At 39.8% G+C, this 26,483-nt stretch overlaps 1 protein-coding gene across 1 annotated transcript in view; it reads right to left on the reverse strand.

The window, feature by feature from the left end:
- si:ch211-158d24.2 (multiple epidermal growth factor-like domains protein 9) overlaps positions 1-24,980 on the reverse strand; it is a 40,187-nt gene extending 15,207 nt beyond the window's left edge. The window contains exons 1-3 of the mRNA XM_053324603.1: positions 24,285-24,980; positions 19,114-19,318; positions 2,326-2,465 (exon numbers count right to left, since the gene is read on the reverse strand). Of these exons, the coding sequence (XP_053180578.1) occupies positions 2,326-2,465; positions 19,114-19,318; positions 24,285-24,867 (928 nt within the window). The 5' untranslated portion in view covers positions 24,868-24,980. The remainder of the gene's footprint in view (positions 1-2,325; positions 2,466-19,113; positions 19,319-24,284) is intronic.
- Positions 24,981-26,483: the final 1,503 nt, after the last annotated feature.

A 26,483-nucleotide genomic window follows, 5' to 3' on the forward strand; every position in this document is an offset into this window, starting at 1 on the left:
GACTTAACCTGTCTGGATATGACAGCAGTTTCTACCATAAGGTGTGGAAAAGTCTGCAGGCTCCTAGTCCAACCATGCGTGAACCCGCTGTTCACAGAGGAGCCGCTAATAAGTGAAATCAGCTGCTGCTGCTGCTCCTGCTGCATTTTGGAAAAGAATGGAAAGTGACTGAGAATGAGTGCAGCAAAGCCTCCACATTATAGCTTTAATTGCGGGTTGAAGAAAAGGGAAGGGTGCACCCTGGAAAAAAGTGCTTCACCACACCAAATTGCGGGCCAGTGGTGAGAAATGACTGCTTTCACAACGCTTTTGTTGTTAAATTATGGGTCTTCCAGTGAAATGAGACTAAATTCAAGCTCTTATGTATTATGCTGAATTGAAGGAACATGGTTTTAAAGGGCGCGAGCTGTTGTTCTGCAGTTTTTGGTCTCTGGATCTTATTTGAGGAGCAAACATCGGGTCAATGTGGGCACAGTCTGCTGTTAGAAATGACGACTCCCTGTCATGTTTATCTGAGGTCCGCAGTGTTTGGGATACTATATCATTTGCATGTACACAATGTGTTCCTGTGGAAGCGGTGCCTGGGGAGACGCCAGGGTCAGTCTTTAAAAAGGGAGCTGTCAAACCTGAGCTATGTTAATCCAGCGTAGTGTGAGCGCTGAGTGGGGGCGAGGCTGCGGCTCTCCATCTGCCCCTGCTTTATAATGGCAAGACATATGGCTCCTAACTAAAACTACCCCACCACCACTACCACTACCACTAACACCACTCTGTCACCCGCCCCCCTCCACCTTTTCCTCTCTAACTTGTCACTAGCTGGAGGTTTCATGCCTGACTGCTGGGAGATGAGATTTTGTGTATAACTAAGAACACAGGAGGATAAAAATCTAACTCTTGTGCCTTTGTGGTATATTTTACAGCTTGCTTCTGATTCAGCAGCTTTCTCAGTGCAGTCAAGTTCCTCTTTACCAACCACATATCACACTTCCGTGGTGGCTCCACACTAAATATTTGCTCATGGGACACTGGAGGGTTAGCATGCTGGCAACCTCTCTAATTAAACACAGCAGATAATCATCTGCATATAGTACAAAGGTGTTAACCTGCATATTGAACACCTGACATTATGTAGACTTTGCTTTGTTTTGCCACTGAACTAAACTCAGTATAATGCTGCTACAATGTATGATTTTATATAGCAAGCTAGTACTCTGGTAACACAGCAGTATCAGCATGTGCAGTCATAAAATATAAACACTCAAGTACCTAAAACTAGTAGTAGAGTAGCTGTAGTTAGTTTATGGAGCTGGTCTTACTGGATCTGAAGCTTTAATCTCCAGCAGCTTCACCGATATCTGATGATAACAATCCTCCACACTCACAGTGTAAATCACAAGATTCTTCACAATAAGATATTATATTGATTCAATGGATAACGATTTGATGTTTGCTGATTTCACAAAGTCTGTCTGATACGAGTACAGTTTAGACCTGCTCCATGTGTAAAGTGCCTTGAGATGACTTTTGTTGTGATTTGGTGCTATATAAATAAAGATTGATTGATTCAATTTCGATTGGATTGGATTCAGGAGGCAGCGATCGATATGAGACGGTATCACAGCTGATTTAACACAATCAATTCCATTATATCAAATCACAAAAAGCAACTAAATGATCATTTGAAATTTAAATTTCTGAGCTCAACCAGACATTTAAATGACCGGTAATCTATTTTTTTGTTCACTATAAAGCGCCACATTTTGATATATTGACCTCCAAAATTTTCACATCCTAAAAAAAACTGAAAGAACATTAAGTTCCTATTTTTATACATTAAAGCAGCATTTTTGCTTCTCTTTCAAAGGAAGGAGGAAAAAACAAGCAACAGCAAGCAACAAGCAGCAGCAGCAGCAGCAGCAGCACATTTCAGGCACTTTATAGTGTGTCTGAAGCATTTGATGACAGACTTAACTGTAATCCAGCTGTGGACATGTTGCTGGCTGCTGACATGTGAAACACAATAATGAAACTCATCATTCTTTTAGAGATGAGCTTTACTTTTTTTGGAAAAAAGCTGCTCAGAATCTTCATAGACGTTTTTTGGGCTGTTGCCATGGCGCTGCTTGCACTGTATTCAGGCATGCACAGGCGGAGACCGACATGCCGAGGGATTTTCAAAATAAACGCACTTCTTAAAAGATGATGATCGATGTACTGTAAGATCTATGTTTTCTAAATCGTTTATCCTGTAACTGTCTTACACCATTTATTGTTTTATTTAAAAGAGGAAAGCAGCAGAATGACTGTGTGCATCATGTGACTCACCGGACTGTGGGTGGCAGTAGTTGGTGTGGTTGTGACACTGGCAGGGCCGGCAGCCAGTGCTGCTGAAGTGGAAGAAACCCGGGTGGCACTCATCACATTTGGGCCCGTACACTCCTGTCTTGCACACGCATGTCCCTGAGCTGAGGAGACGCAACACAAGACAAAACCAATACAATCAAAATACATTTCATTTAACACCACATAACACCAACGAGAGACTGTGTGTGTATGTGTGTGTGTGTGTGTGTGTGTGTGTGTGTGTGTGTGTGTCTGGGCAGCTCTTTTTGGATTGCAGTCTTAACATCTGATGTCCAGGCTGTTGACTGACTTGACTTCCTGTAGGTTCTCTCATGCATCCATCTGCTTTCTATAACACTGCTCCAGGTATGAAGCATGTGGGAAGAACACTGAGCCAGTTACAGCTCAGAGCTGTCTAGACCAATCATATCAGTTTTTCTCTCACGCGGTTTTGCATGTTGAGAGTTATCAGAGATATTTATTTATCTAACTAGTTTTGCATTCTAGTGTTAACCCAGCCACACATACAGTCTGGTTTCATTTGGGTCTGGTTTGGTGATCTGTGCCTGGAAAAAAATCTGTGCAGTAAAAGTAGCGCAGTATTATGAGTGATGTAGTATGCAGTATTACAGTAAAAGTACTGCAGTATTATGAGTGATGTAGTATGCAGTATTGCAGTAAAAGTACTGCAGTATTATGAGTGATGTAGTATGCAGTATTACAGTAAAAGTACTGCAGTATTATGAGTGATGTAGTATACAGTATTACAGTAAAAGTACTGCAGTATTATGAGTGATGTAGTATGCAGTATTACAGTAAAAGTACTGCAGTATTCTGAGTGACGTAGTATGCAGTATTACAGTAAAAGTACTGCAGTATTATGAGTGATGTAGTATGCAGTATTACAGTAAAAGTACTGCAGTATTATGAGTGATGTAGTATGCAGTATTACAGTAAAAGTAGTGATATATTATTATATATGACATCATTAGATTATTAATAGTGAAGCATGTTACTGTTGCAGTTGATGGAGGTGGAGCTCTGGAATGTAATGGAGTGGAAGTATAAAGAATCATCACATAGAAATACTCTTGAAATACTACATAGTACCCTTGAAATGATACTTATGTACAGTACTTAAGGGACAGTCAGGCGTCATTCTTCTTGTCACCATGAAAACAAGAGGAAGTGTGTGGCTGCAGTGATGTCAGCACATATGCAGTCTTACAGAAGGTGTAGCAGGAGGTGCTGGTGGAGCATTAATCTGATCCCTGATCCCAGAAACTGCTACACTTCATTTAGTGAGTTACCAAACCATCAGGACTGGAGCAGGGCCAACCATGATGCATGCAGATACACACACTTTATGTGACTAAGCATAAATTAAAGTGTATTAAATCACATCTGGATTACATCTGGATTTAAGACACTGGAGAGTATAAATGGAGCTAATGTCCCATTATTATAATAACATTAACATTAAGTTAATGACTTTAATGAGGGTCTTTACACACAGCTCCACAAAGACTTGGACCAACCTTGTTTTATAAAAAGGACTAAACACAAGAAATTAGAGCGCTGAGCATAAAAGCTTTTTTATTGGCTTCATGTGTTTTAAATAACCAAGTATGATTGCTCTCAGCTGAGAACATCTCAGTGAATAATTCCTTCAAGAATGCTCCGGCAAACTGAAATCCAATTACATCTGAGCTCCTCTGCAATAATGCGCACGACACATTCATGATGGCTTACTTCATTTGTTAATGTGTCTTTTCCAAAGATCTGTACTCTCTCACCACCCTGCACTGCCTGTTATATATAGTAGCTGCTTATTTATACATGACCACAATTACATGCTTTGTTTATTATATCAACGTCCAGCAGGGCAAGAACTATTCACATCCTTTACTCAAGTAGAAGTACCAACACAGTAGTGGAAAAATACTTCATTACAAGTACAAGTCCTGCATGAAAAACTATATTACAGTAAAATACTGCAGTATTATGAGTGATGTAGTATGCAGTATTACAGTAAAAGTAGTGCAGTATTATGAGTGATGTAGTATGCAGTATTATAGTAAAAGTAGTGATATATTATTATATATGACATCATTAGATTATTAATAGTGAAGCATCAGTGTTAGAGCAGCATGTTACTGATGTAGCTGCTGGAGGTGGAGCTAGTTTATATACAGTTAGCTAGTTCACACTACTTTATATACAGTTAGCTAGTTTACACTACTTTGTATACGGTTAGCTAGTTTACACTACTTTATATACAGTTAGCTAGTTTACACTACTTTGTATACGGTTAGCTAGTTTACACTACTTTATATACAGTTAGCTAGTTTACACTACTTTATATACGGTTCGCTAGTTTACACTACTTTATATACAGTTAGCTAGTTTACACTACTTTATATACAGTTAGCTAGTTTACACTACTTTATATACAGTTAGCTAATTTACACTACTTTATATACGGTTAGCTAGTTTACACTACTTTATATACAGTTAGCTAGTTTACACTACTTTATATGTGGTTCGCTAGTTTACACTACTTTATATACAGTTAGCTAGTTTACACTACTTTATATACAGTTAGCTAGTTTACACTACTTTATATACAGTTAGCTAGTTCACACTACTTTATATACAGTTAGCTAGTTTACACTACTTTATATACAGTTAGCTAGTTTACACTACTTTATATACAGTTAGCTAGTTTACACTACTTTATACGGCTAGTTAGTTCACACTACTTTATATACAGTTAGCTAGTTTACACTACTTTAAATACAGTTAGCTAGTTCACATTACTTTATATACAATTAGTTAGTTTAGTCCAGTGGTTCCCAACCTAGGGGTGGGGCCCCTCCAAAGGGTCAGCAGATAAATGTGAGGGCTGCTGAGATGATTAATGGGAGAGGAAAGAAGAAAAAACAAAGTTCTGATACACAAATGTGTTTTCAGTTTTTGGACTTTTTCTCTAATCTTTGATTTTTGCTGAAATATTGGATCATTTGAACATTTACTGAAATGAAACTATGTGACAAGTTTAGAGGGAAAAATCACTATTTGGTGGAGCTGTTAACAACTCATAGACATCTGAAATGTGAGCCGAATACACACTGCTTTTTGGTTTCATCTTTAACAATGTGTTGTATTTTAAAAGCTTGTTATATTATCCATTGTGTCAAATCTTCACCTGAAGAGTAACTAAAGCTGTAAATGTAGTGGAGTAGAAAGTACAATATTTCCCTCTGAGATGTAGAAAGTAGCATCACATGGAAATACTACAGTAAAGAACAAGTACTCTTAAAATTGTACTTGAGTCATTCCAGTACTGTCCCTGTCTGATGGCAGCATCATTCCCGTATAATCCCACCCTCACTTGAGGTAATTTCCGAGGAAGGCTAAATCAAGCCTGATGAGCCCTCAAACCCAGACAATGGACTCAGAATCATAATCTGTGGACAATAACTTGAAAAACAATTGAAGTAAATGGTGAGTGACTGGGAGCATGTGCGTGGCTCTTCATACAAACGGAGCTTTGTTGAAACAACTAACACTTAATGCAAATGAAGGAGGCCCGAGGCGATGCTTAGTGAGGCGTGGGCACTGCACTACAGACCTCATTATTCTGCCTAAAACAGACACACACACATAAACACACTTCAGACAATAACAAAAAAATATATCCACATGCAGTGTTGTGACCCTGCTGTAACAAAGTCAGTCCAAACAGTCCCAGAGAGAAAAACACAGAGGACAAACTCCACTGTGTCCTTGTAAAGAGCTTCATTCTAAAAGCTTATCGTAAACAGCCTGCCTTCAGATTAAGAGTCATTTGTAGCTTTTTATTCTTCTTTTACTTTATTTGGTTTAATGTTTCAACATTGTATTCTACTTTATGTTATTATAACTCCGTATTTGTTTGATGTTCTTACAGATTTTATTCATCTGTTTCTTTTGTTTTTCTTAATCTCTTTTTCTAACCTAGTTTTTAGTCCAGCTTTTATTCAATTTAAGCTTTTATTTTGTCTTCTTAATCCATTGTAACCTAATTTTTACTCTTTTAATGAACTTTTCACTAATTCTCTCTTATTTCTTATTTTACTTTAGATTTTTATTTTAATCCCAAATATTTTTTTCTTCTTTTTTACATTTTTATCATTCTTATTTTTGGTGTCAAACTGTTCTTTATAACTTGTTCTTTGTTTTTATTCCTTTTCTTCATGCTGTCGCTTGTTCTATCTTATTATCAGCTTGTCAATCAACTGTGAAGCACTTTAAACTACATGAACTTGTATGAAAGCTGCTGTATAAATACAGTTTGATTGATTGATTTTGAGAATTTATTATAAAAAAATTAATCACTTCTCAAAATTAAGCCATAAGTCTTGACATCAGGACACACTGTTTATTCCTTTAAGCAATATTTACTGTGTGTTGGCAATGGCAAAGAAAATGATATATATATATCTAGTATCAGACATTTTAATACAGAGTCATCTGGATTTATACTGATATTATAAATCTCTTCAACTGGTATATCATTAACCTTGCAGCAGGTGTTTAATTCAGATGTGATATTGGTGCTAGATAATAAATCCCTAGTTCAACAAAGTGATTACAGTTCATCCTCAGGGGAACACGAATGTCAGACATTTCACAATAAAACGCATAAATATTCATCTCATAGTGGCTGTCAGGGAAACATCAGGTCATGCTCAGGAGACCATCAATTCTCCAATATTCACAGTATTGTCATAATTCTTCTCATTGGTCATTTCTGACAGCTGCACGCCACGTGCATGACAAACAGCTGCATCGTTATTGATCGCCGAATTTGCTGCAGAAAAACGGATGAAACTGCAGATCCGTTTATCATCTCCACTCATGCTATATTATTGATGTCTGAACATATTTTCTTTTTATGTTTTTAGGCTGTAAAGGAACTTTCCGACTCCCTGAGCAGCAGTTATAGAGTCAACAGGAAGATGCTGAAAGTAAGTGATGTAGGTCGTAATAAAAAAGGTGGATTTTAAATCGTTTCCATTTGCATATTTTAACCATCGTCTCATTATAGGAGCGCTGATGTAATGAAAGATGCGACTTCTGGGAGTGATCCGTGCCCCTTTTGTCCTTTCTGTGTGACATCAATACCTTCATTATGTTTGAGAGTGTGTAGGTTTTTAATTGGCTGATTTACAGTTACAATTAAAGTCATTCAGCCTTCATCAGACTACAAACACGCTGCTTATACTCTGGTGGAAGACATCATGGCTGGAAAACACACCCACAGAGGGATTTTTAGCGACTCGTAGCCCACGTTGGAGCATGAAGTGGAACTTTGTTTGTAGCCAGCGCTGCTTGTTTGCTTCCTTTATCTCTGCCGGGTCGTGCCAAACGGGTGGGGTTTCTCCACCGCTCACGTTCAACGGCACGCGCCGCTCACGCTGACCTGCAACGGCAGTGTGTGTGTGTGACAAAAATAAAAGTGTGCCAGACAATAGACGGAGCTGAACATGCTGAAACAGGGCACCTGCACATTTTTTAAGAATTTAGGGGGCGGGTCCGAAAATCACTGCCGCTATGTAACACGGCGGTGATTAGCATAAACCCGCCCCTGCTGCTGTAGAGGTATAAATACATTCAGTGCACACTACTACTACTACAGTCTACAGTAGGGCTGGGCGATATGGCCTTTTACTAATATCCCGATATTTTTAAGTCATGTCACGATACACGATATATATCTCGATATTTTGCCTTAGCCTTGAATTAACACTTTGATGCATACAATTATGCCAGTGTGATGATTCTACATTAAAACATTGTTCATACTACATTAATATATGCTGATTTTAAACATTCATGCCAAAAGCGTAAATCACAACTAAACAAATTCATCAAAACTGTATTTATTAAACAGTTATTAAGCAGTGGCACAAACATGTCATTTCAAAACAAATAAAGTGTCTTTTATGCATGATGTAACTAATATGACATTTCAAAACAACACTAAATAAAAGTGCACTTTTTGTGCATAATGCCACTAGGATATAAAGGTGTCTCTGCAAAATATCTGCGACTAGGTAGATTATATCTTGGATCAAGTGTGATCTGGCCTTTTCTGTTTTTAACTATTTTAGTCGTATTGCTGTTCTGGAAAAAGAAGACGCCACACTCAATTGCGTCGGTGCATATATGTCACTGGCCGGAGATGTGCTCTTGCAGAGTTTCAAGCACACATGGTGATATAACTTTGTTGTACTACCAGCTTTTGTGGTGACGCTTTTATGGCGTACTTTACATATTACGGTTATTTGTTCAACGTCCTCCCTCTTGTACCCAAACCACCGCCAGATGATGGATCCTGAATTGTTTTTCTTGGGAATTAAATCTCCCTCCTCCACTTGTCCATATCACCTGCTGCTCCCGCGACCTGAGATCGCTGCTACTGCTGCTACATGCTGCCGGGCATATGACGTTGCACGCACAAAAGAATGTGATGTACGTAATTAGGTGCGCTTGTTTTATCTCTCTGTGCGGAGAGATGAGAGAGTGAGAGAAACCTGTAGTTCAACGGGCCGCGACTAAAAACAAACTGCGTGTAAATTGAATGTATACTCGAATATTCACGATATAGTCATTTTCTACATCCCACAGAGAACAAGCCGCGATACATCGAGTATACTCGATATATCGCCCAGCCCTAGTCTACAGTTAGCCAGTTAGCTGAGTTAGCCGCTGAGCTAGCAGCTGAGTTAGCAGCAGAAAGCTTTCAGACGTAGCGTCCATGTTTCTGGTAGAGGTGGTGACTTTGATTGACAGGTGACACGTGGTAGGGGTCGGGGTTTCAGCGAACTTGGAGGCCACACCCACAGCATTTGGTAGCAGAGAAAGAGACTGAGTTTTACACAACTTTGAAGCCTAATTTCATATATTTGGCGATTTATTTAATCATTCAAATTTGGCAGGGTGGTTAACAACACACTTTTCTGTGGTATGTCAAACTCAGAACACATATTTATTCTTACTTTACACAGACTTTAAGTGTTTGCTGATAGAAGCAAGTTCATTTTCTGACATCTATCATTCTATCTATTGCTTCCTGATATTGTATCTGGATCTATTATGATGCACTAATGCAAATAAACCCATATCATATTTCCATAAAAACAGTCAGTTCTGTTCCTTTGGCAACACTGCCCACTATGTCCACAGCCAGAGATGTACAGTACAGAAGAATGTATATCCTATCATTCTCATATCAACCAACCAGCGTGCAGTAAAACCTGCTGCCAACTGTGCCACATACATGCAGCATGCCAGTAAAGCCAGCTGCTCTGCTCCCTTTCATTTATGATGCACTAAATAACACAGAAAATTGTTGAAATGCTTCTTTTATTCTAATTTGGAAATAGGACATAGGAAATGGAATGAGAGACGCCACAGGATAACTAAAGCGCATGTGTAATAATGTGTAAGCTGTGATGTTAACAAATATCTCATAATGTGATAAAGGCTGGAAAACCATCCAGATGTGATGCGGAAACAGCAAATAAACCACGCTTGGAGCGGTCCTTGAAATGCACCACATTGGCCCCTGCTCTTCACTCTTCACTCAGTCAGTCAGTCAGTCACACGCTGACCTGTGGCAATGCGGCACAATCTGTCATCCGTGTCTCCTGAGCCTTCATCTTACACTGTGGCGGCTCAAAAAAAGATGCCTGTCATCTAAAATGCAGCATGTCCACTGCTGGGCCAGAGGAGGGGTAACTGCAGGACACATCTCTCTCTCTCTCTCTCTCTCTCTCTCTCTCTCTCTCTCTCTCTCCCTCTCCCTCTCCCTCTCTCTATCTCTCTCTCTCTCTCTCTGCTTCTATGTTTCTGTAGCGTTTCCCCCTCAGCGCTGGCTAATCCGGGTGTTAATTTGCGCCCTCTCGGGTCAGGAGGGAGGGGTGTGTTTTTTTTTTTGTTTTGTTATTGTTTTGGTGTGATTTCGCTGTGCTGGCCCAGCCGCTCTGCGTCAGATCTGCATGTTAAGTAGGTCAGTATTACATGGGCGACAGAGCTTAACCCCATTCTGCGGCTGCCGATGCTGTTGCTGCTGCTTCTGGCCCTGATGTTACATGTGTCGGATCATCCTCGTCTGCTGAGGAAGAAACAATCAGCCTCCGTTTAATTACCATGAGATGAATAGCCGGTTGAAATAAACAGGGAAGTACGCTGAGCAGGTTTAGTTGCATTGTTTGATGTGCAGCCATGTAGCCAACGCTGGCTTTAGTCCTCAATACAAGAGCAGACATGTCCAAATGTTTATGAGAGGAAATGAGCCAGTGTTCAGAGGACAGATTACTACAGTCAAGGTGAAATATGTCATGATTTTAGCTCATTTGCCATCGTGTGTACAAGTGGAATGTGGTGAAACATGGATGCAGAGCATCTGTAATGCTGATGAGGATACTGGGTCGCACCTGCTGGGAAGGAAATAGCTCACAATGAGTCACTTCAGCTGTCAACTCTGGATTAACCCTGGATAGAAGAACCTGTTTCTTTAAAGAGGAACAGTCCAAAGTTTGAGGAAATGTCCAAAATGTATTTATATAGAAGCTTTCACACAGGTTCATGCACTTCAAAGTGATTCATAGTCAATTGATGAGTTGGCAATAAGTGCAACATAAAGAAAAGGAACAAAAACAAAGAAAATAAGAATGATAAAAATGTGAGGGAAAAAAAGATTTAGGATCTACAATAAAAATGTAAAATTAAATAAAAATAATGCTTGCTGGAGTGAGATGATGAGATCAGAGACAGTAGAGTTTAAATGACTTGTCAGTGAATCATTAGTCATTAGCTTTTCAAACTAAAAACTATAGTTAACTTTGGACAGCTATGGAAAACTGTGATTGGTATTTTGTATAATGATTCATCTGCAGAATAATTGATAAGGAACAAAATGTTAGCTGTATTTTAGAGTTACAACACAGCTCAAAATTGACAGCCACATAAGGACAACAAGGCTGCATACAATCTCTGGACTCAGCTGTCGGTCAATAAATAGATCCAGTTAACTGCTACTAAAACAGCAATGGCTGCTTTTTTTTTTTTTACAGTACATCTAAATTTACATGTTCAATGTGTATAATGGATATAAAGTACACACGATCAATACAAATGGATGTAATGTGCAAATATAACCTTTGGGATATATTGAAGGAACACGCAGGCTTTGACAACACACAGACAAATATCCCAAAATGTCAGACTGTTCCTTTAAGGCTACACAAACACACATTTATTACATTACATACATATTTTTTTTTTTTTTTAATTTTCTCTTATTTATAAACCATCATTTAAACCTAGTATTTATTTCTCTTATTTAAAAATGTATTTAATTTTAGGTTTTTATCATAAATCCTAAATCTTTTTTTTATCATTATCATTATTATGGTCTCAATGTTTTGGTCTCCACTTGTTCTGTCTTATTATCAGCTTGTCAGTCAGCTGTGAATCACTTTGAACTACATGAACCTGAATGAAAGCTGCTATATAAATAAAGTTTGATTGACTGGAAAATGAATACTACAGTTGATAATATGTGAACATTTCAGGCAGTACCCAAAAAATACTATAATTACTAAAGACTAGAATAACGGGCTACTATTATGTATTGAATCAAAGGCCAGTATGAGTGCTGTAAGTGTGTAAGTGTGTGTAAAGGAAGTCCACCATTGCTCTCTGATGACACAGCTTCCATTCATTTAGACAGCGACACACCTTCAGTCACATGCTTCAATAAAAGCAGGTGGTCAGTTTGAAACTGTAACAGTAGTTCCTGGAAACCTGTTCAGCTGATCATATGTCTGACATCTTTAAAAAAAAAAAAAAAGAGACATTTTAGTCAAAAATAGCCAGAAAGTGAATGATTCATGCTTTTTTTTTCCATGTTTTTGTTCTTTCTATGTCCGGAATGTTTCCTATCCTAAAAATTCATCTGTATTAAACTGAATTAAACAGTAATCACATTAATGTTGCAGCAAATAAAATCAAATAAACAGTCACTGCAGATGATGCGGGGTAAAGATGCATTGATGCGTACGCTGCAGACTGACACACAATCCAGAGGCGGAAACATCTGCACCCACGATCAATATTTCATTACAGACTGTGGCGACTCGCTGTACAGTAGGCTATCGTAAAAAAGAAACACGCCTCCCAGACAAATGCCCACCGGATCTGACCCAAATGCACCACTGTTACAACTCTACACGAATACTAGTGCTTGCTGCTCTTTTGTCAAATACTGGCATGACCCTAACTCGACAAATTGGCTAACAGTGTGCGTCCATTTTAAACATCACATGATTTGAGGAGCGACTGCAGGCATAATGCCACGTTATGGCCCCTGAACAAGGGAAGGAAATCTCATTAAGGCTGTTAAGAACATTGAATAAGGATGCAATTACAGATGTCACCCGGCTTTAAAAAGCTGCTTACCCTGAAGGAATTTCATTAAGTCTGGGTTTCACTCAGGCTTTAGTGTCCCAGGATAGACTCAGTTCATCTGTTGTTTAGCCATATTTATTTTAGCTCACATCAACACTGTTCATCCAGGAAATTCTGGCAGGTGGAGTTTTTTTAGTTGATGCACCACTGCAATGTCTCAAAAACTATATCATGGATTGCCATAAAATGAGTTATGCTTCATGTGCTCCTCAGGATGGATTATAAAAACTATGATAGGTCCTCTTACTTTTCTATCGCTATCTTCAGTTTGTCCAATACTTTTGAATTTATAGCTTGACTAAATACGCCTCAGCTGCACTTTGTGTTTCATGTCCATTGTTAACATGCCAGACACACACACACACACACACACACACACACACACACACACACACACACACACACACACACACGTAGATGGCAAACATGGTAAATATTATACTTTCTTGCCATTGTTAGCATTAGTCTTAGCGTTAGCGTTAGCATTAGCATTAGCGCGTTACCATAGTGAGGTTACTGTTTAGTTTGATGTCCCTAGCATAAAACAGCTATGTGGCTGTGAAGACTCTTAGCCTTTGTCTGTTTAGGGTTGCAAATAACAACTATTTATGATTATAGGACTAATATTTCCACTTTATATATATATTTTTTTAATTTTGTTGTTAATAATTGAGCCTATTACATGCCAGAAAACAGTGAAAATGTCCAACACGATTCTCTAGATCCCAGGGAAACGCCTTCAAATGTCTGGTTTGTCTGACCAATAGTCCAAAACTAAATTATGTTCAATTTCACACACACACACACACACACACACACACACAGAGAGTGTTTACCACGAGGGAAGTGAGCATAGGTCACCTCAGTATCAGTAATTCTTGTGAAAGGTGAGTTAATCAACAACCTTAGGCCCTAAAAATAAGTCAGAGTTCTCTTGTATTGATGGACTGACTGTTTCCCTGTTTGATGTTCCTGCTGAGATCTATACTGTTAAACCACATTGTGACCTCAGCTTCATATTACAGCAGTTAGAATTACCAGTGTTGACTGAGCCCAATATGCAAAGTGCGTGAAGGCAAACTTCCAGTGCGTCACAGCCTCTCAATCAAATTGAACTTATTCTTCCTGACATTAGATACACTCTGTGCTATTACATCATGGCACATTAAGTCATTAGTTCATGATGCTGAACATGTTTTATTGTTAAATCAGTAAAATCAGATATTCTTGTCTTGGATATTTGTCCATGCAGAAAGCTCTTTCTCTTTGATTCTAAGGGATGATGATGATGATGATGATGATGATGATGATGATGCAGAATTCAGAAGTTTACATTGACGTTTTAAGATAGCTGAAAATAAGTCTTCTATCGCAGTCAATCCCAGCTGCTGGAAATATCTCCCTGTGATGTCATGTCAGCTATATTTGGTCGGCTCTCCACGGGAATAAGAGTGATGCAGCACTAAACACACACACACGCACACACACGCACGCACACATGCACGCACACATACACAAACACACACACAAGGGACATTCCTGATAGCATGCAGTGTATGTAGAATATACTCAGCCATGAAAAAAAATACAGATCTTGGGCTTCAAACACGACCTCACAAAAGCTTGCTCTGTCTGGCTTTGAGCTATGTTCTCAACTGTAGTTATGTAATGCTTCCACAGAAAAACACTCCAAGTGCTCAGGCTGAGCTGAGCGTGTGCGATTGTTTTTGTGTATAAAAATACAACTTCAGCTCTATGGGTATCTGGAAGTGAAACTGCATCTGTAGTTCATTGTAAGTAGTTGTAAACAAGATTGATGAAGTGAGCTCATGAATGCATCATGTCAGGTTTCAAGTTAAGTCACTGGTGTTTCCGACCAATCGGTTTCCAGTGAGGATTGTCGTGGGATCTACTGAATCCAGCTGCCATGCAAGGTAAGACTGTAATAGACGATGACAGACAGATGGTTTGTCCAATTACCTGCAGAGGTTTTTTTTTAAAAGTGCCCGCTCTTTTCCGAACAGTATCTAAGGACGACTTCTCAGACCATCTGGCGTGTCAGGTTAATTAAGCACATGACATCATTAAAGCACAACTGCAGTGCAAATAAACACCTGAGGCTGCTGCTGTTAATTGCTAATGTTAACCTGCGTGTGTCCTGCAATATATGGCCAAAAGTATGTGGACACCCCAAGATCATGTCTTAGGTTAAATGAAGGTAAAATCTTAATGATACAGCATACAGTAGTACACTCACTGGTCATGTCATTAGGTACACCTGTGCAAAAAGTGTTCTAATATTTTGCCCCACTCACTTATTTTAATGGAGTGGAAAAAATATTGGGAGCACCATTCAGTATAACACACACTATTTCACCACCACCACCCACTACGACCTCAGTAATAAAGATAAAGTAGAATTATCATCTTTCTGATAACGTCAACAAAAACCGTAAAATATATAAGCTTTGTAAATGTCGAATTCATGGCATTAGATTCACAATAATTACGTTATCGACTTATCTTACATTAATGTAATTATCAACATCATCATGTCTATATATGGACTTATCATATGATACATGGACATGGCCTTGATCATTTGTTTACTTCAGTATTTCCACACTTCACATTAGCAGCTAAGAGGCTATTCATGTCACATTGGCTAAACAAGTAGTGTCCTCCATTCCTCACTGTGTACATCCTGAGTGGAGACTGTAGAAGAATTAAAGGTTAATAACTCTGTCCCCAACCATAATGACAGTCTGGGTTTTTACACATGTAGCACCCACTCTACAATCCCACCCTCCACCCCCCTTACATTATTATGCTATTATATAATCATTATATCAGTGGAATAAACTGATCTTCAAATGACAATAATATCGTTTATCATGATTATTTCTGAGACAATATATCATTCAACAAAAGTAATTATCGTGACAGGTCTAGATAAGACTTTTGCCATCAGGGCCCCCAAACTCTGGAATGCACATTTGACTGTCTATATCAGTGTCAACATTTTAAAAAACAGTTAAAAAGCTACTTTTTTGTGATGGCATTCTTGTTATATGGACGGTGTGTGTGTGTGTGTGTGTACTTTTACACATGTCTATGTTTTCAGTGTAAACATCAGTTTTTTTTTCTTTTACCAGTTTTAAAAGTTAAAAAATTGTTTTTTATTAATTTTATTGTACTTATTTGATCCCTACTCTTATGTAATCTGTTCTGCTTTACTGCCCTGTGAAGCACATTTATTTTGAAAAGTCATACATGTGTATATATATAAAGAAAATAAGATTATTATATTTTGCAGAGGTGTACCTACTGAAGTGACCTCCGATTGCATTTTAGACGACAGTGTCTTTCCACCTTTGTGTCAACACTGTTTGTGTTTGGCTCTTTCCTGTTTCAACATGATAATGCCCCTGAGCACAAAGGCAGCTCTATAAAGACATTGTTTTCCCTGTTTTCAGGTGTGGAAGAACCTGACTGACCTGACCTGACCTCACCCCCATTTAACATCCGCTGCAGCCAGGTTCCACAGTCTGATAGAAAGCATGAAACCAGAGGAGTGACAGCTGTTATAGCAGCAGATTTACAGAATAGTTCATCATATTGGGTAACAGGCTTTTTAACTTTCTTGCCAAGAGGTAGATGAGAGGATGTCTGTATGGTAAATATGTCACTGGAGCTAAGCTGGCTAGTGTAACATAGCATCAAGAGTGATATTAACATTTCCAAAATGTCAAACTACTCCTTTAATGCCCATACTTGGCTGTTTAAGTGTGCGTACACTTTGTCCACATACTTTTGGCCATGTGTTTTTTATTTATTGTTGAAGTAGTTGTCGGTTTAGTGCCTTAGTGCCAGTATCTTAAATGGATTGTGGAATATTAATAAAAGTACCTGGAAGTTTAACCAGTTCTGATACAGTATAATACCTCAGACATTATTTCTACCTGGAATTCTAGGCAGGATTAAGGCAATAAAACTCACTGTTACATCAAGGTACAGTGTTCAAGCTACTAAATGTCTCTTCATCCTGATGGCTGGATGTGCACTTTCTGAACATATGAACTACTGTGTTAAATCAGTACATTCTCACTGTCATAGCAGTGAACAAGACTGAACCATTGACTGGCTCAGTCTAAGCTAGACGGCTCATTACTTAATGAGAAAGAAACCTAAAGAGGCAGGTCGGGTGGGTGGGGGGTAGGAAAGCTGGATAATCTGTGTAACTCACCGTGATTAGCTCCTGAGGGGGGCTAGGCTAGGCTAGCAGGGTTAGCAGTGGCCAGGCTCAGACTGTCTGAGAAGGACTGTATTAGGTGTGTTAGTGTGTGAAAGCTCTGAGCCCTGAAATAACCCTCCTGACTGCACCTTCACCTACTTCCCCGTTGAGCTCGAGACGCAGCATTCTCAGGCTCTATAAACATTAAGAAAAAAAAAACACACCCTGTGTTTCCATCCAGGATTTTTTTTTACTTATGTAAGATATCACTGTGACGTACGTACCGGAGCATGACAACACAAATCCTCCACACGCTGTGGACGTTTGCCCAGGCTTTTGAAAAGCAGCAGCATTCCTTTTCCACACTTAAGAGACACAAAGTACAGCCGCTATTTTTACCGCGTTCCTAACCTACGCACGCGGCCTCCTTTCCGAGTCACACTTCTTGTGACTCTTGGAGAAGAAGGTGCGTGTGAAGAGTCCGCCGTGTGTTTTTTGGCTTTGAAAATCGAGGAGCGAGCACTGCCTTCAGGGAGGCCTGTGGGATCAAGGGGCTCGGCTCAATGGCCAAAATAATGATTGTGCGAGGCTCTGACATTATGATGAACATGAACCTCTGAGCGAAGTTGAGACCCGGGATGGCTTGTCTGAGTCTTGATGAGATAACAATCCCTAATTCACAGCAGACAGTTGGTTGGGGCTTGGCAGGCCATGGCACTTATGCTGCTAAAGATAGCACTCCTTTAAAAAAACTAAAAAGCTGCAGGTCACTTCAGGTACATAACTAATCATCCAGAGGCCACATCTGACTTTGTCGTGAAAATCCACCGCATGTGTGATATGTATAACCAAGATATATATGACAGACACCTGAAAAACATGTATTCACTGTGGCTCTAAATAAATCTCAGCCTAATAAAGAAGATTTGCTTCCAAGTTAGGATCACACTGACACAATTAGATGTTTTGTTCAAACTTGAGCTGAAGATCAGCTGAGGTCTTGTTCCAGTAAAACACATAACCACCAAATACAGAGGTGCCGACTCACAGCAGAGTATTATCACACCTCTAAATAATCGTTTCTAGCATTGTAACTAAAACGATCAAGAGCCAGTAATTACCATATGGAACATAACAATTTATGTTTCTAAGTGTGTGTTTGGCTGCTAAACATGTCAGTTATCATCATCTAATCACATGGTTACTGAGAAAATATGTACAGAACCCATGTGCAACTACTAGCCATGGCTAACGCTAACATCTAGTTGATGGTGTGTTTCAGTTGTACTCCGAAGTTGGAATTTCTGAGTTCCTAGTCAGAAATTTCAACTGGAACGCCATCCTGAGGTCAGATCTCCGACTTGGAAAGTCGGACGTATCCCCCCAGCCCCGACCTCAAAATCCAAGATGGTAGCCCCATGCATCAACAGTGTGATTATCCTGTTTATTAGCAGTTTTGTCTCATTTATGAGTTTTTATCAACTGGTATTGCTATCAGTGGCTAACCTGGCTAAAACTGGTTTTCTGACTTTCTAACTGGAACGACACAAACACGGATATGACGTCATTCCCAGCTCCGACATCCAATTTGTCCTGACCGCTAGGGGCGTTTGATCATGTGATGAGCGACCAGGGATTACACATTTCAGTGCATTTCCTTTAGCAAAACTGAAACGAAACTGCTTTAATCTTTTTGGCCACTTGGCTGCAGAAGAATGAGCTGTGAACACTACACTAACCTTTATAAGCTTGACGTTAGCTAAAAATTCTCTTTTAATATATCTAGTAGACATCATATATTTCATGGTATGTTTCTGCTCAACATTCACCTTTAAGCTCTGTTTTGGTCTCCACCCTTCTTAACATAGCTCTTAAGCTGCTATATGCTCCACTATGTTCACCAGCTAGTCTTGATGTTGCTGTCGTTGAAAGAAAACAGTTCATCTCAGGTTACCAGAGGGTGGTTCCTTCATCCCAAAAACCAGCTAGATGAAGGAGGGGGACAGCGGTCTTACCTGTCGCAGAGGTGATCCACCGCACCGAAGGAGTCACAGGCACAGGGCAGACAGCCGCTGGTACCGTTAGTGAAGTATCCCTCCTCGCAGTCCTCACACTGCAGGCCGCTGTAGCCAGAGATACACGAGCACTGACCTGTGCTCTGATCACACTCGTCCGGATACTCAATCCCCTCACCACCACTGCTGCAGTTACAGAAACTCTCTGACAACGACGAAAGGGAGACAGAAAAGAGAGAGGAAATATTATTGAATTTTAAATATAATGAATTTAATCAAAGCTAGTTATTTGTGGATGGATGGAATCTTTCACTACAGCCTACTAAAATATGTTTGAGGTTTCTTTATTTTGGGGGGCGGGGGGTAGTAGTCTCCACCACGTCTCTCCATAACCACAAAACCCCAGAAATAAATCTAAACTCTAAAGACTTCATTCGTGTAGGTTTGTATAAACATAGCTTTCTGGAAAAACCCCTTCCCTGTCAAAGGTTAGGAAATACATCCAGGACTTTTTTTTTTTTGTGGAAAGCAAAACATGAATATTAACATTTTTTCTGTGTATTTTGATCATTTCTAAGACTCACAATGCTGGCCCCAAATAAATGAATAATATATGACCTGTGCAGACTTTGACTGCTTTGATGCTGCGCTGCCTTTTGTCTACTTCCAGGACTCATATCAAGGCACGGAGATTACTGACCTGCTTTCTAATCACGTATGTTGAGATTATTATTGCTGATAAACAATAAAACTGCTTGTGAGTTTGCGTAAAAGAGCAGCATTTTAATAACATTTCAGTCCAATTAAATTAAGACACATTAAAGGGAAAGTTAGGCAGCATTTGATATTTTCTCAATGTCAACAAATCCCACAAAAGGCAAGGAAGTGGTGCATTTTTTAGCCTTGGGTTAATACACATCTTAATTTCTAATGAGTATGCCTGGCAGCAGTAGGGTGTGTGAGTCAAAGTAAACTGCAGTGTGTGTGTTCATGATAATAAAAAGGAACATGTCACCCAATGCAGAGGTGTGGCTCAATGATGTGTGTGTTAATCGTTTTTTGAACAATAACAGAACTCTATGACAGAGACATGGAAGATACATCAGGCTTTAACACACACACACACACACACACACACACACAGACTTAACCTCTAACACTAGGACAACACGAGCCGTCTAGTACAACCAGCCTTCCTCTATCATTCGTGCAATGCTGCCTGGTGCGTTCACGGTGTTGTCGTGGCGACGGTCCACAGAGAGCTGCTCGGCTCGACCGGCGTTAATTCACTTTCTGTGTCCAGATTTTTCTCAACAGATGATCTTGAGCCTGCTTTTATATCCTCGATGACACGTTGGCTGGGCAATTCATCGAAAAATAATGGAAACCCACATTTAGAAACTCTAATGGACTTAATCTTGCTCATGTCAATTAATCGTGGTGTTCACTGTTGCCATGACAGTAAAGGTGGCATATCTTTAAGGAATTTGAACACTTGTCTCCAGTGATCATTTGAACCCAAACCATGATCTTTACATTGTTCTAATCAAGTAAACTAGACATTAACCACAGCGTCACACCTTCAAACATCTTTATTTTCACTCTCTAAAGATCCTCATGTGTGAGGGCAGCAGTGGAAAATACTAAACTAAAGAAAAGAAAATACATCATTGTTCATCAAGGGTGGAGATAATCTTTCTTTAATCAAAATCGAGGTTAAAAGTTCAATTAATTGTGATATTTATTTTTGCCATAATCGCCCAGCTCTAACATTTTGTGTTATTCGGGGGGGGCTGTGCTGGTATTAAATCGGCATCATTATTTCTATATGATTACCTCAGCTAATAAAAAGGTGATAAACTATATGTTTCATGAAGGTGGTAAACTGAGTCCACTTGAAGAAACCAGAGGATATAATGACAGACGGGCTCGTGGGTGACCCTGCAGAGCACCCAGTGCTTATCTATTATTCATCTAAACTCAGGTAAGGTGTGGCAGACGGCGAAGGAAGGAAGGCCCGACTGCACGTCTCCATTTGTGTGTGCTTTAGCCATCTGACGTGGAAAAAAAAAAGGAAAACGGATAAGACTGCCGACAGCAACGTCTACAATTCTGCGGTATGTTTCCACACTGCCGCTCACCTCGCAGTTAGATAAAGAGAAAAAAAAAGGACAGCTGAATGTGAATGTATTCCTGCCCTGGCGTCCCACTCAAGATCAAGATTATACTTCTCTTCCACTGTTGCCTGGATGGTTTTCTTTTTTTTTATGTAACTAAGAAAGAAAAAAAGAGCTGTGGTTATGCAAGCCTGTGTGTGTGTGTGTGTGTGTGTGTGTGAGAGTCTACTGCGGGGCCCTTTCGCTACAGTAACATTCACTGAAGAACTGTCGGCCCCGATCACGCCTGAGAATGTGTGAGATCCAGTGAATGCATATCTCCCCTCACACACACACAAACACACTAACACACACATACACTACATTTCATTCTTAAAAAACCCCATCACGCCTACACTAGGTGTGTGATTGGGGGCCCTGTGAGGCGATCTGTAAAGCCACGCAGCAGGTTTTGACGTGGATTGGACTGGACCTGTGTGTAGATGAGAGTGAAAGGAAGGGGTGAGATAGAGGTTGTGTTCACCTCTCTCTCTGCTTGTCTATAGGATATAAGCTGTGAAGCGGTGTGAAGGCACGGCTGGTGTTCAGACGGGGGGGGCTGTTCAGAACGAGTGGCGTCTAGGAACTCCTCTCTTGGCTGATTCGTGGCTCGTCTGTGGCGCCGCAGTGGAAACTACAGTGGTGGGAGGGGCCCCAGCACTGGAAACAAACAATCCCTGCGCTTTCCATTCACGGTTTCCAGTGTCAAACCTCATTATGAGCTTTGAGAATAAAGGAAACACCTCAACTATATTAAAAAACACACCTTATATATATGTCTGCTGGTGAGGCCCCAGTTAGAGTAGATACTGGTATAACTGGGGCAAGGCGTTAACTCAGGTGACGCCTTTGTTGACATGATATTATCATGTGATTGGCCTTTACGCAAGAACAATGCCGACTGCTTGGGATGTGCTACGGCTTTTATTGTGAAGGGTGTGGGTTTCATTTTGACTTCAGGGCTCAAACTAACAAAAAGCGATAAGTAATGCTTAATTTAAAGAGGAAGGAATTAGCTGAACGTGCCACTGTTACAGCTTGGTTCATTTGCAACACTGACGCAAGCAGAATGAATTCATGTGGGAAACATGCAGGTAGACTGATAGATATGATTTAGACGCAAAACAAGAGATTTAAAGATAATTCAAAGAGAACAGGAGTGAAAAAGGTTACATGTACGGAAGGTTATCAGTGTCAAATAAAATACGTCATTAAAATTTAGAGCTAGTCGCTTAATTAATCAACAATTGTTTTTATTATGAATCAATTAAGTCAATTTTGAAGGAGAATTAGCAAACACGCTCGGGATTGAGCTTAGTCCAATGTGAAGGTTTGCTGCTGTTCTTTTTGTTTTTAAACTCAAATCGTACACTTGATTAAAACTAAAATTATGACCAGCTGACTTTTTTTCTGTTTTCTGACACTTGACACGATTAGCACATCTATTAAGAAATTAATCAGTGCATGAATAGATGATGAAACCGGCCTTTTAGCTGCTGCCCCATTCAAAGCCATTCACAAGCTTCACGCCTGAATCCTACAGAAAATATATTCCATCCCATGTCTGAACATCCCAGGTCTCACACGTTTTATGACTCCAGAACCATAAATCAGGAGACATAACAGCAATATTAGAAGCAGCCCTCTATGACCGCAGCACAGTCAAACAAAAAACAGCCATTTTGATCAGCTTTTCTAATCCTCCTCTTATCTCTGACAGGGCAGAGTGTGGAGAACAAAGGGTCAATGTGAAAAAACAAGAAGAAGAAGAAAAAAAAAAACATCACTGAACTGGACCCCTGATGGGAAGGGCCAATATCAGTCAGAAAATGAAACGCAGCAGTCTAGAGGTGATGTTTTGTCTAGGGGACGCAGTGAAGTAACAACTAGAACATGATGTTTTTTGAGTGTATAGTGTTTGATAGACAATAAATGGAGGAAAAAATTAAGAATGAATGATTTTTACTGCTAATTCTTCATATTCTCATAGGGGAATGGCAACTCCGAGAGCAATTAATGTAATTTAGGAGGAAGCAATAAGCTCCATCTCCTAATAACAAGGGGGGACATCCTTTTATCTGCTCTGTAAACCCCAAACCCAAAACCTTTGGCTATCACCACCATTAAAAACCCATTTTGGAACAAGTATCCCTGTGCTGCTGCTGCTACTGCTGCTTCTGCTGCTGCTGGAGAACAACACATCCACATGGATGCTGGGATGTGTGAGGGTTGTGAGAGGAGGGGCTCCACTGTCATTGCTCATTCATGGCTTGGGCTGCCTGGCCATTTTGGTTGGATGGCCTTGTTCTACATATGCCACACAAAACAACAATAGTAGCAGCTATGTGAGCAGCTTCTTGGAATTTCTTGTGAATATCACTATCAATAACACTACAGGTTTAACACACACACACAAAAAAAAAAGGATGGAGAGCCTGTGTGGATGCTGGGAGGGGGGGGGGGCTACTAGACAGATTGGATACATGACTGAAAAACGACAGGATCAACCTTAAACCCCCCCCTCCTCACACTTACACCCCCCTTTCCAACCCACTGATCCTCATCCTATGATAAAAAAGGCCTCTTGTATATATAATAGGCCACACAGGAAAGGAAATAACCCTATGCAATAAATAACATAGTGTGTTTTTTTTGGAATGGAAAGCAGGATGTGGTGTTTTCAGATTATTTGCAGGGGTACAGCATGCAGTGTGCGGGTCTGCCTATTGTTGCAATCGGGTTTATTCGGTCGCTCTCTGCGTCAAAACCAAAGTGCGACCATCCTGATCCTTATAATAGCCTACATTACACAAGGATGTCTTTTACAATCATTTCATTAACATGGGTGTGCTTTTTTTTTTTTTTTTTTTTTAAAGTGCCCCCCCCAGAGTGTGTCCTCCCCCAGTGTCTTATTATCATTTTCCAATTTATACCGCATTATTTACAAATAAAGCTGCACAACCTAGACTCATTGTATAGCCTAAACACTACATTACATTGAAGGGGTTTACTCACCTTGACTATTCTGTAGAGAGGTAACAGATGTGCCCGTATTATCCGCAGACCAGGCGTCGTTTGCTGAGCGTTGTGAAACCATAGACACCATGGTCTGCAGCGCTTTCTCCGGACCGAAAAGTGATGTTTGTGCATCGGTGGATCGTTTGCGGGCGCCGGTTAATCTATACACGGGCTCTGTAATTTGTTCTTTAGTGGCTGAAATGATTCCAGTGAGAGGAGAGGAGGTGGAGGTGGTAGTAGTAGTGGTGGTGGTGGTGGTAGTAGGGTCCGTCGTTGGAGGCTGGAAGGTGGTCGCAGTTTTAGAGATAGGGCTATTGGTGGTGGTGAGGCCGGTAGAAACAATGGCAGGCGACCGTGTTAGTCCGTCTAAAGGCCCGAGAGCGAGCCTCTTCTCGGGTAAAGTACGAGGCATGTCGGTGTGGAAGGTCTCCCAGGTGTCGGAGGCTGAGCCGGGCTTCCTGGAGAGAGGCGACGCATCGTAGAGACTGATGCGGGGTGCAGCTTGACACAATCCAATATATACATAGAAAATAACTAGCAGGGCCGAAGATATGCACATCATTAAAGACGTTAAACTCATATTCAGTTTCAGCTCTCCATGTATAAGCCCCAGTAACGGTCTCTGTCAGACCTTTTTTTTCCCTGAATGGACGCGTACTCCACCGTTGACGTCCCCCCGCCGGCGTACGCTGCTGTTTGTTGCCCTGTGATGAACCACAGGCAACACTTCACCTGCTCCGCAACCAACCACGGGCTGCGGGAGATTGACGCGTTCGGGGACCAATGAGAGCCCCGGATCGAACTCTCCCAGCGCTCGTTCATTCGCTGGTTGGTCACTCGCTGTAACGCCCTTTCAGAGATAACAATGATCAAATGTCCTCGATCTTCTTACAATGAGAAAAACATAACCTGTTTCATTCATAAGTTGAACATATGGAAGTATATTTAATGAAGACGGTGCTTTAATTTGGTGTTTAGTATTCTAATAGTGTATAGATAACAGCTCAGGTATTCTCCTCCATATGAAATGAGATTAAATGTTGAGGGCAGAGTTCATGTATGTTTTTCTCTTCAGTTACCTGCTTATGTTTGCATCAGACGCATCAGACCTGATTGTTAACGGGTTCTTATATATATATATATCTATATATATATAGATATATATATATAGATATATATATATAATTATATTTAATGTAAGAACTAGAAGAAATGGAAAAGGGAAGTTGTTTGACCTTAAAATAGGTCGGGTTTTTATAGGTACTTTCTGTCAAAAATAAAACTGAAAGGGATTCTAAAAAAGCCCTTACTTTCACTCTCCTCAAGACCGAAACTATCCAATAGCTAGTGTGGTGTAAACAGAAATCCAAATACATTAGGTGTTCTTTATATATATTTACTGTCAGATGTGTGTCTGTTATATATGCAGGCTGTATACATATACAACATTTATGAGTTACTATTAATCATTTTTACATGTCACTACCGATAACTGAGCAGTTACGACCGAAACCTGGGATGTTTTCTTAAAAATAAAGTATATTGAGTTATTACCTAAGATGTAATGATTGTGATTGGTTTAATGTAGGCTATATTAAACCTAATTGATCCTTCACTTTGAAATCAGTATGATCTAGTTTATGCCCTTTACAAAGAAAGTTTGGATTCAACAATATAATACAATCAATTAAAAAACTTACACTTAAAATATTGTTTACATTTCAGTTGTTATTGTTTTACTTCTGAACACTTTTAAATAAAAAATAAAATAATGTATAAGATAGATGTAAAGATACAAAATGAACACGTCTTTTATGATATGATATGGTGTGTTTCTTGGTAGTGACAAATTTTGGGAAAGGAAAAAATATTCAAAAAGTTATTGACAATACAATATGACAATTAACTCTGCAATTACTAGAAACGTGTAGTCTACCTTGGATATTATAGAATTTGCATACAATCAAGTCGGGACACACACACGTTTTTTTTGTTGTTTCCAACCATGACTGCACTAATTCAGTAGAATGGCCCATACAGGTGTCTGTATGACACATGCAGGATCCATTCTTGGACGGCTTGGTTATTGGTTAAGTCCATCTTTTCAGTTTGTTTTAAAAGTATTTAATTTTTTAGGCTATAGCACATGCAGCAACGACTGACACAGTTTTTTCTTGAATGTGTTCAGTAACTTCC

This window comes from Scomber japonicus, chromosome 9, assembly GCF_027409825.1.
Source record: "Scomber japonicus isolate fScoJap1 chromosome 9, fScoJap1.pri, whole genome shotgun sequence".
Lineage (NCBI taxonomy): Eukaryota > Metazoa > Chordata > Actinopteri > Scombriformes > Scombridae > Scomber > Scomber japonicus.